At 44.1% G+C, this 10,707-nt stretch overlaps 1 protein-coding gene across 1 annotated transcript in view; it reads left to right on the top strand.

The window, feature by feature from the left end:
- ELP3 (elongator acetyltransferase complex subunit 3) overlaps positions 1-10,707 on the top strand; it is a 92,719-nt gene that overhangs the window by 71,645 nt on the left and 10,367 nt on the right. Inside the window, exon 14 of the mRNA XM_085305640.1 lies at positions 619-700. Within this exon, the coding sequence (XP_085161766.1) occupies positions 619-700 (82 nt within the window). The remainder of the gene's footprint in view (positions 1-618; positions 701-10,707) is intronic.

Genomic DNA, 10,707 nt, shown 5'->3' with positions numbered 1-10,707 from the left:
AAAAAAAAAAAAAAAAAAAAAAAAAAAACAGGGCAGCACCAGGACTCATCTCTGGCTCTGCAACCAAGTGCCACAGTCTGGCCACATCCGTGGTGTCCTCCGTTAAAATTGTGATAGGAATCCTCCTAGCAGTATAGACAGTTGCATTCCAGTGACCGGGCTCTGGCTGTGGTTAATCCACGAGCGTAAACCCAATCCTTAAAGGTCTAGTCAGGTAGCTGTGAAGAAGCATCTTGGATGTTTTAGGGTTGGTTATTTCAGCAGGACAGCGTTGTTCAGGGCCAGGAACTACAAGATGTGCATGAACTTAATTTAAATCACTGGATTTAACTTCATTCTTTTTCTGTGTTGAGAAGCAGTCAGACGTTGCAATTACCTATGAATAGTTTGATCAGAAAAACACCTTGAGAGTGCTCCACTGTAAAGGTTAGCGGTATATGCCTCTATTGCAGTAACTCTTTTCAAGCCATTTTGCCTTCACCTGCAATAAGGTTTTGATCATTCCTGTGCCAAAAATGAGTCTTCTGGGTCTGTTCTAGTGCTTGAAATCTAACCTTGCTTATATTTTTTGATTTTAATGGGACTTCTGTTTTCTTCCTCTTATTTCTTCCACTGTAGGGATTTGGTATGTTGCTAATGGAGGAAGCAGAAAGAATAGCCAAAGAGGAGCATGGGTCATGGAAAATTGCTGTTATTTCAGGTACCTTTGCTTTATCCTTTCCCCTCCAGCCCCTCAAACTTAATCTGAAAATGAACCTACTGCATACAGCACCACTGCTGTGAACATTCATCGTATTAGGTAGAAAAAGGAGCATCAGCAGATGCTTCTTAGTAATGGAGTCAAGTTCCAGCCTAGCTTTGCTGACTACATTACTATTATTGTGAGCAACATGCCAGAGGATAAGCTGCGGGGAACCATCCTGTCCTTAGTGTTGAAGGAGACCGGCTGCATGACTGTGGGGTTCTTCCTCCTCTTCAAGACTGCTATGTCKAACTCGCCGATTTGGCCCCTCTACAGGTGGTTTTTGTTGCTGCTTCCCCCAACTTAAGAGTGCAGAAAATTGTCAGCCTCCRTTTTAGAGTCTTCCTGCAAGTACCATCATTATGGTGGACAGATGTGCTTTTAGGATACATTAAGCATTATCATGAGGAAGGGAGCTATGTAAGAAAGAGCTGTAGCCCTTTCTCCCACTTCATTTTCTAAGCRTTGTAACCAAGCACCAGCAGCACCAGCCTGTGGGGTTGGGTGTGTGAAGTCAAGATCAGGGCTGCCTTTGTGCATGAGTTTACCCTTATTGGTAACACTCTCACATCTGTATAGTAACAGTTGCAGTAGCTATAGGAGGCTTTTATAGGCATATGAGTTGTATAACTGAGGAAACAGGCAAACTGGGAGGAGAAACTTGTAGAGGAATCTTATGTCAACCCTGCAGGACTTTAACAGGATAGTTGTAATATAGAACTTCTAAAAATAATAATCCTATCCCCACTTCCCCCAAAGCAACAAAAAGATGCATGACTTTGATCCAGGCTGTTGAGTGCCAAAGYGAACAGCCTCTCACAGTGTGGTTTCAGCCATGTGACATCACTGGAAGGAGAACATAAATGGGTCTCAGCAAGTGCTTGTGACAAGGGCCAGAGCGTGAGGACACTGTGTAGGCAATAGCCAGATGTTTAAAGACAATCCTGTGTTCTCCAGACTCCCTATTCCTTGTTTTAGGAAGGCTTATGCCAAATCTGTTTTGCTAGTCCTCTTTGCATGGGAGTCAGTCTGAAYGGGGAATTTCATGCAGGTAGGGAATGTCCATACCAGCTTTCTCTCAATAAAGAGGAGACACAAAAGTGAAAACAGTTTGTCTCCTTTTGGCTAGTAACATCTGGGATTGGGACACCTGGAGAGAGGAAGTAACAGTTCCTCTGTGCTAAAAAAACAGAAAAAGTACAGCAAATATTAAAAAATGACTTATCAACACATTCATGTTACTAATTTTAGCAAAGTGATGTAAGGAAATACATTCTTCTTCATGGGGACACAGTACAAGAAATCCATCTTGCTGCATACATAGTTTGTGGTATCTTACTAAGACCTTGTCTGTGATTTTTTCTGGGATGCAAAGTATGGTGTTGTGCAATGTGTCTTTATAACAGAATACTACAGCATCTGCAAAGAACAGAAGCTTTCCAGCTGTTTCCTTGGAGATGTTATCACCTGMGTTTCAGTTTTCCTGTTGGTTTATATGAAGTAAAAAAAAGCTACCAGAAATTCTTTCTCCACTGGAGGATGAACTTGTTTTTGCTAATTTTGATTTCAAGGGAGATGTATCATCTAGGAACCCTTTGCAAGGTTAGGTCTCCAACATACTGCAAAATTTAGACTGCTGTCTAGAGAGAAGCTGTTTGTGGAGAGCTGCTTTGAAGGTGTTCCTGTGCAGGAYTGTCTGTCTCACGAATACTGTATGTTTTCATTAATGCTTTATTTTGATGTGTCCTTTAACAGTGTCCTTTCTTCAGTGTTGTTTTCCAGTCTGCTACTTTCTGGCTACATCAATACTAGTCAACTAAATAATGATTTTGAATATTGGCTGTAAGTTAGAGCTCACATCAAAGGTGATCAGTTCAGGTTCAGCTCAGGTTAGAATTTACCTTAATCAGTACAGCATCCAGAACAGACAACACAGTTACCCACAGTTATGAAAACCAGGAAGGAAAGGAAAAAACCACGGCTTATCAGCTTTTACTGAGGTTACATTAGAAACGTGTCTCCTACGCAGGTAATTTGCTGTCATTCCTGACAACAGTGATATTCTGCATTTCCTGACATCTCAGACTGTGTCCATTAGGGTCTCACTCATTAGAAATCTCTTTGCTTCATGCCAGAGCATGTTAGCTGTCAGAGCCAATTTTCCTTTTGTCCAGACTCCTCAGAGGACTTCAGACATAATCTTATCTCCTCTTACTCTGCTTGCTTCCTTTCACACACATAAGCTAGTCAATACTCTTCGTTTAAAAAAAAAAAAAAAACAACCCACGTTATGTTTCACTTGCCTAGAAATGCACATGTGCCCTTCATGAGTCAGGTGTCATGTCTTGTACTTGCCTGCTTTCTTTCTCAGAAAGGGCTAAACCTCATTCCCTCTCGGGGCTGATTCAATGGCATATTTCAGTGTGAAGTATTCATATTTTTGTATTTTGTATATATTATGTATTCTGTTTATATTCAGGCGGTGCAGTGAAATAACTCGATACAAACATGTAAATGGAAGACAAGTGAGTAATTCATGATTGCCTCCTGATTAAGATCWGTAGGACCATAATGATCAGTTTGAGGTGACTGATCCCAACATCTTTCTTCTAAGCATATCGTAACAGTCAGGAATCCACAATTGCAAAGCTGTGAATAGAAATTAAACTAATACCACCTATTCTCTGTGGTCTCCATGAGAGAGAAAATCATTTATTATAGTTGGTGACTCATCCCCCAGTCTGTTGGTACTGCTTGAGCACGCTGTCTCATGTGTTTAAGGAAACTGTGCTACTCTTGCCTTTGCCTTTTGCAGTTACAGCTAAAAAGGAGGTTTAGAACTTTCTAAAAGTAAAAGCGATGCATCATACCAGTGTTAAATTCAGCTACGACGAACAACATGCTAAGGGGAGAGCAACTGAGCTGGCATATAAATCAGAGGTAAAGCTTCAGGGTACTCTAAAGCATCTCGTTTGCTCATGTAAATAGCCTCTTGGTCAGCCTAGAAGTAATAAATTACTTGAGCAATCAGTGTCTCATAGTTCATATTGGATGTTGATTCACGGGCTGCCTTGGAGATAGCCGACYGCCAGGCTGTGCTTGGGAGACCTCGGCGCTAGGCTCGGAAGCGTTGCTGGGAGGATTGAGGGGTTTGGGAGGGCTCCCGAGAGTTTTTGCTTCCAGTGTTAGTTGGTTATTTTTAGAAATACCATTCTTAGTAGCCATAATAAGAGAAGAAGAKGCCAAAGATAAGTGGAAATATGGAAATTTTAGCAAACTGACTTTCTGATGTTTTTCTGCTTCAAATTGATGGCTTTTGGTGCAAAAAAGAAACAAACCAAAACACGGATTAGGGGGATTTGCAGGAGCCAAGGCTAAACTTGTACAAACAGATTGTTGCTGTGCTATAGCTGCTGCGTACAATACTCTAGTTCTTAATAAACTTCAGTTCTGAAGATTTAGTAATGTAACATCTTCTAAAATAAGATCAATGCTATATTAAGTAAGATTTTAGTACAAGCATGAGCAGGAATACGGCTGTCCCTTATTCTGCAAGGGGTTTTTGGTAAGAAGCTTTTTTTCTTTGTTTGTAAGATCTTTTATGACCGTATAGCATAATGCAGACTGGAGGCTTTCACCTACCTTGCATCTGCCCTAATTGAGCATATGTTTTGGAAGGAGGAAACCTATCTTGATTTGTTAAGGCCTTGTGCRTACAGACAGTGTGCACATCCCTAGGTAGTCCTTCTTCCAGTGTTAAATCCCTCCTTGTTATTTTTCTTTTTTTACACTCTGAAACTCTGATCACATATGTGTCTTCCTTACTGTTGACACGTATTTTCTGTGTTAGTGGATGCTCCATCAAGTTTTTTGTATTTTCATCTGCAGGAGCTTTCCTTAGAGTGGGCAGAGAGTCAACAGAAGGACAGACCTTACAGAAAATCGAGAGGGCRGGAATTAAATGTAGGGGCTTACCTTCATGTGCTGCTTTCTCCTTCAACTTCCCTTCTCCCCTATGAGAACCCAGACCACCCCCTATTTTATAAAACCTCCAAAACTTAAAATAAATAAATAAATAAATAAAAATAGATGAGGCAGGCAACATACAGAAATCAGATTCCTGAAGAAATGAAGGTGACTGCTGTACTAGTGACTTGTACCACACAGCAGTTTAAGAGCATTGAATCAAACTGTGAGCAATAGCAGTTTCCAGGGATTTAAAAATAAATATAGTTTGCTTTCATTGGAATCTTCCTCTCTGACCTCTGCAGTGTTCTTACACTGCCCACAAGTGGTAGTACTCCTTTTCCAGGCAGCGTGGGGGTAAGGGCTTAAAGCTTGTTCTTATTCAAAGCTTTGAGTGCAGCATTCGTTGAATCTCTAGTGTTTACAACCCAAGTTTAACACACACTTGCAGTCCAGCTTTCCAGCTCCTGCTTTAGCCGCGGATGACTTCAGGCTTCCGACAGCCTTATCGCCGGTGTACGTCGTTCCTCTCCAGACGCTGTTACGGAAAGACTAACGCTGTCCGTCTGATTCAGCGGTTCTGGCCTGGGTTCTGGGTAACACTCTGCATCTCATCAGCTGGGATCGCCCTAGCCAGAGCAGGGTGAGGACTTCTCCTGGTGTCAGGAGTTGAGACACTTGTAAGATAGCTGACAGATTTCTCTTTTCAAGTAGGCACAAGCCAGGGCTGTATAAGTGAATGCCATCAGTTCCTGTACTTCTTCAGAGTACGTTAATTTGTGCTCCTAGGGAAACAAAAAACAAATCTGAGTTTCCCAGCAGACTCTTTCCAAAGCAGTTTGTTCTCTCTGCTGTTCTTAGGAGTAAACAGGTTTGGCTGAATATGTCTTCTCGTAACAAGTCTCTTTGTTCTTAGAGTTGTTTAATTTGTGGATAGCAAAGAAAAAGGTGCAGCAGGATTTAAGAGGATTGCTGTAGCTTACACCTGTAGTACCTAAAGCACGCAAGGTTACCTTCAAACAAAGGAAAATCAGAGGTCTCCTGCAACAAGCACCCAAGAGTCGTCGCAGGCAATGAACCGGCGGATTATTCACAGAGCAAGATTGGCTGTACAGCAGCTGCCTGGTGGTGCCTGGTTAAATATCACTTCATTTGAAGAGGACCGGTGGGAGAACCACATTTAATTGGCTATGGAAGGAGCGTGTTTGTAAGGAAAGAGGAGCATTTGCAAGCCAGGTTARGAAGAGCGTTTTGTGTTTTGGCAGCACAAGAGGAAATTGGGTCATGGATGTCATGGGAAAGGAGAAGAGGCATAGATATTCAAGTTTCGTATGGAGTGTGATGCTCTAGTTATACCTCTGGTGTTTCTGTTACACAGATTCTCTGAATGCTGTTTTTAAAGGTTGCCCCCTGAATGTTAATGACTGTAAGGTACGTCCTTCCCCCCACACTCTTGAAAATGCAACTGAATATCTGGATTTTGGACCAAACAAAACTGAATCGAGTATTTGCAGCAGCAGGCTGGTTTTGTGGCCTGCTTGCAATAGTCAGAAGTGTGCTGTCTACTCCTTAGCGGGAGGGAGGGGGAGCCCCCCACCACCTAAATCAAAGAGCAAAGTAAAAAAGCAAGCGGCTTGTTTATCATGAAGTCGTTGCTCATTTAAGGTAATTTTCTGCATGAGTGGTGCCTTTCTACTCTTCTGATGTGAGTAGTATATTAGTATGCAGGCTTGGGTAGCTGAATGGTAGACCCTGGAGGCATCACTCCATTATTCAGAGCTCTAGGGAGGTCTGATCTGAAATGTCTGTTTTTCCATTTTCCAGCATTTGTAATTGCATGTGTGTTTTCTTTGCCTTTTGTTGGTTTTGGGTTTTTTTCTGGTTTTGTTTTTTTACTTTTAGGAAACCTGCTTTGAGTTTGCATCTTTTTTTCCCTTTAACAAAGCCCTTCCAAATCTAATTACACTAAAACAATTTTAAACATGTTCATCTTCTGATGTCCACAAGTCCTTAGGCACTTGAAAACGTAAAAAACCTTGGAATGTTTGAGGCTACTATAGGGTCCCATAACCTGGCTGAATTTGTGATTTGCTGCTTCCATTTTGGGAAATGCTAGTGCTTGAATTCTGTATTTAGTGGATTTTTTTCCTTTTGGAAGGGTGATAAATGAAGAAGCTTCTGGTCTTTTTTTTTTTTTTTTTTTTTACCTTTCAAGTTGCAGACCTGTATCTCTGTCTGTCTGGGATGGTGTGAGCTTTGGGTAAGACTTGAGGTTGTGTCTCCCGTTTTGGAGTCCGCGGATCTCGGCCCTTCCTGGGGTCCCCTTTGGGAGTCAGTGAAGAGCGGTTGCGTGCAGTGACTCAAGCGGCTCTTTCCAAGCAGCCGGGTTTTGCTGGAAACCGCACAGCATTCAGAGGATGGATTTAGGAAAAACAAGAGTGCTCTGTGTTTGTTCCTCCCCAGCCCGCAGGGTAAGCACAGCGCAGCCCTCATACCTGTTGTTCTTGACTCTGGCTTGCAACAAATTTGCTTCACGCTGCCTCTGTCAGAAAAATGTGAGTAGGCTGCAGTGGTCAGATCAATATGCCGTTTCTGACACCCCCAACAGCGAGTGTCTGGGGAAGAGAGCAAGTATCGAGTAAGCAGGCAAACATCATCTCGATCTCCAGCCCGTTGTCGCCCAAGGGCTCCTTGAATCGGAGCTAGTGTCTTTGCGTTTGATAGCCCTTGAGGGATTTTTCTGCCTTGCCAGTCTGTCTGCTTGTAACAAGTGGTAGCCTTTTCTCCCCATCGCTTTCCGTGAGATCTTTGAGGTTGGTTGTAACAGCCCACCGTTTTAGCTTGAGCTTGGGAGAAGTAATCCTTTGGTTGAGGTGAAGTGGATAAGGGACAGTCCACATTTAAAACCTTTCTTGTCTCCTTGAGGGTTTCTGTTGCCATTATTCTGATTTGGTTGCTTGATGTTCCATAACTAGCCCCTTCTTACCTTAATCCTATAACAAGCACTTCAGTCATGTGGGGACATGCACAATACTGACCCAAAGCAAGACAGTTGGACCTGTGTTTTTCACCCTTTGATTTAAGGGAAGTCGCAGGTTGAAAGCATTACACTGTTTCATTAAAATGGCACCAGTAATAAGTACATGAAATATAAYATATATCAAATTGTGAGCTATTAGAAGTTCTTCCCCCTCCTAAATGATATAAGCATAAGGCTTCTGCCTTAATATACTTAAATTAATACATTATGGTCCTTGGTCTTTCTCCTAAGCAGCAATTTGATTGTTCTGATGTCATCTTCCAATTTTGGTAATGATGATTTATTTATGGTAATGATGACCAGAGATTCAAGTCAGAGCTGTACAATTACTGAAGTATCTGAAAAATGGAATTACAAGACTGATACCTTTCTCTCTAAAACACAGGAGTTACATATGGTCCTAAAAAGCACATAGCGGAAGCGTTTTCCTGCTTCCTTAAGGGTGAACTTAGATAATGTGTATGCTCACCTGGAGAGGGAGACAGTGTCGCGGTCCAGGGCTGGTGGTGGGCTCTGCTCTGTGCTGTCAGCCTTCCTGGCTGGGCTTCGTGCCCACGGCCACCTCTGCCTTGAGGACTTGGAGTACAACTAGCCCTAGCCTGGCTGATGCCTGAGCAGCTCTCTGATCAGCCTGTGCTGACACATGTGATTTTGCAGTAACCGAACACGAGGCATCCATGTGCCAGCACTTGCGCATGCCCAGGCAGCCAGGTTTTGTCCTGTGCTCCTTCTAGCTTCAAGCACGCTCTGGGCCCACCTAGCTCCTCACCAAGTCCTCCTGCTCTTCTTGGTTTGTTGGGTTGTGTGTTGATGTTGTATCAGACAGATATCCTGTCCTGACCCCAAACATTTTGCCACGGCTTTGGGTGTAACGTGACTGTTTGTAAAGAATATATTCCCTCCTGCTTCAGGGATAGCCACTGACTTTCCCTGTGGGTTTCCAGTGGTATCTTCTCTGCCAAAACACTAGTTGTACCATCCAGCATTGCTTCTGTGTGCCTTTCACATGTTCRCGTATCTTCAGTGGGTGAAAGCCATTTTCTTCTAAACCTTACGCCACTGGCACGTGCAGAGYGCTTTCGGCACCTGATACGTGTCAGCACGGGGAACTGCCTCCAGCTTCATTTTCTTTGGGGACATCGGAAGTTCTGGCAGTCGCAACACCAGTGGCATTTTSTTGTGACAGTACTTGGCTTATCACTTATTTTACCTTGGTAGCCTGAGTCCCACGTACAAGGTTAAGACGGGGCTATGATGGAGTATTGCCTTTATTCTGAGCAGAAAGCATATTGGGGCATCGGGCAGAGGAACTGAAGGTACCTGACTACTGAGTGGGTATTTCCATCTCTGCCTGCCTGTCCTGAGTCAGTGCCAAAGGAGAGGGACAGCACCTTTACGCTGCTGTGTGGTGTTTGAAGGGCTGATGTCCTTGAAGGGCGTGCAGGTGACAGCAGACGAGCTGGCTCCYTGCTTTCGTGATTCTGGAAGCTGAGATGCTATAGGAGGGGCTGCTGGCTCCTCCAAGGGCAAGGGCCAGCAACGCGTGGACAAAATGCTTGTGCGTTACAAGACTGTAAATTACTTCTCAAACAGTAAAATGTAGCTTTATAAATACAATGCTCTTGCACGGAAGAGCTTTTTTGACTGCAGCGTGTGCTGTGACGTCTGTCTGTGTTATCTGTTTGTGCTGGCATTAGAAAAGCAGACGAGCTTGGCTGGTACCAACAGGATTGTCTCCTTATCTCCGTCCAGAAGTCGCTTGTTTGAGGGGGCTGGGGACAGGATTGAATTCCCCTRTCGCAGGCGCTCGCCCTGTTAAAGCTGAACGCACCATTAATAAGCACCCTTTCCTTTCTCCTTTGAAGTAGAGGCATTTTGTCACCTGTGCCTACGCCGTCTCCGGAAGCCTTCAAACGAGCCGTACCGCTAATTTACACGGAGACTGGGGAGGTGTCTGCAGCCGCAGCCAAATCTGCACCAGCACGCCTCATCTTCTGAAGCCGGAGTTTAACGTCTCCCTGCAGCGAGATCTCGCCGTAGCCTCGCTGCATGCCGGTGACGTCGCAGCCTTATCGCAGTGGTGTGGAGGTCTGGCACCGCTGCTGCTCTCCGCTATAAGCTAATTACTATGCGGCAGGCTGATCACTTTTCCCCAAGACCAGGTTTCTATTTGTGTTCTGTCAAGTAGAAAATTAACGTGGACACAGGCCAGGAAYGTCTTCTGCCCGAGCGCGCGGGGGCCGAAGGTGGCGATGGGAAGGCAGGATGAATTTCTGAATGGGAGGTGTGTAGGATCAGGTGATGGCAAGCATCGCCGGCTTGTTTCATTAGCCGGCTCGTCAGGGAAGTCGAGCAGCCAAAGAAGGGCTGGAGAATAATCCCCGTAGCATACACGCAGCCCTCGTTAACTGCTAATCKGTGCTCTTTGTTCAGCTCTGCACTGAACAACTGAACGGTATTTCTGCGAAGCAGGTAAGGGGTATTGAGGGCAGATTTTTCAAGGGAGAGGCTGGCTACCTTGAGCTATATTCATTCAGTACTTGACACCCTTTCACAGCCCTTGCACTAGAGATACAAATGTTATTGCTGTTCAAGTGACCCTCTACACTTGCTTTGCTGTTGGAGTCCAGAAGAACATAGGATCTTTCAGGAATCCTATCAGGAATTTGCAAGAAGGACTAAAAAGCAAACACATGCAAAAATGAGATCGTTAAGAATTTTCTCCCTGGCTAGTCATTCTCAYTTCTTACAGTCAGCAGCAGTGTTTTTGGAGTGCATTGAGGCTTTTTTATTTCTAGAAATGCAGGTAGATCTGCAGGTAGAAATGAGGTAATAACCTCCTTTGGGAGGAGCCACCTGAACTGCTGCATGTGTGTGTCGCTGTTGGAGGGAACCCAGCATCACAGAGATTCCCAGGAGGCGCGTGGAGGTCTTTCTGCTCTTTTCTCACAGTAGTTTC

This window comes from Rhea americana, unplaced genomic scaffold (assembly GCF_003343005.1).
Source record: "Rhea americana isolate MKP2758 unplaced genomic scaffold, rheAme1 scaffold_225, whole genome shotgun sequence".
Classification (NCBI taxonomy): Eukaryota; Metazoa; Chordata; class Aves; order Rheiformes; family Rheidae; genus Rhea; species Rhea americana.
Note: the sequence above shows the minus strand (reverse complement) of the source record. Positions and strands in the feature narration are given on the sequence as shown.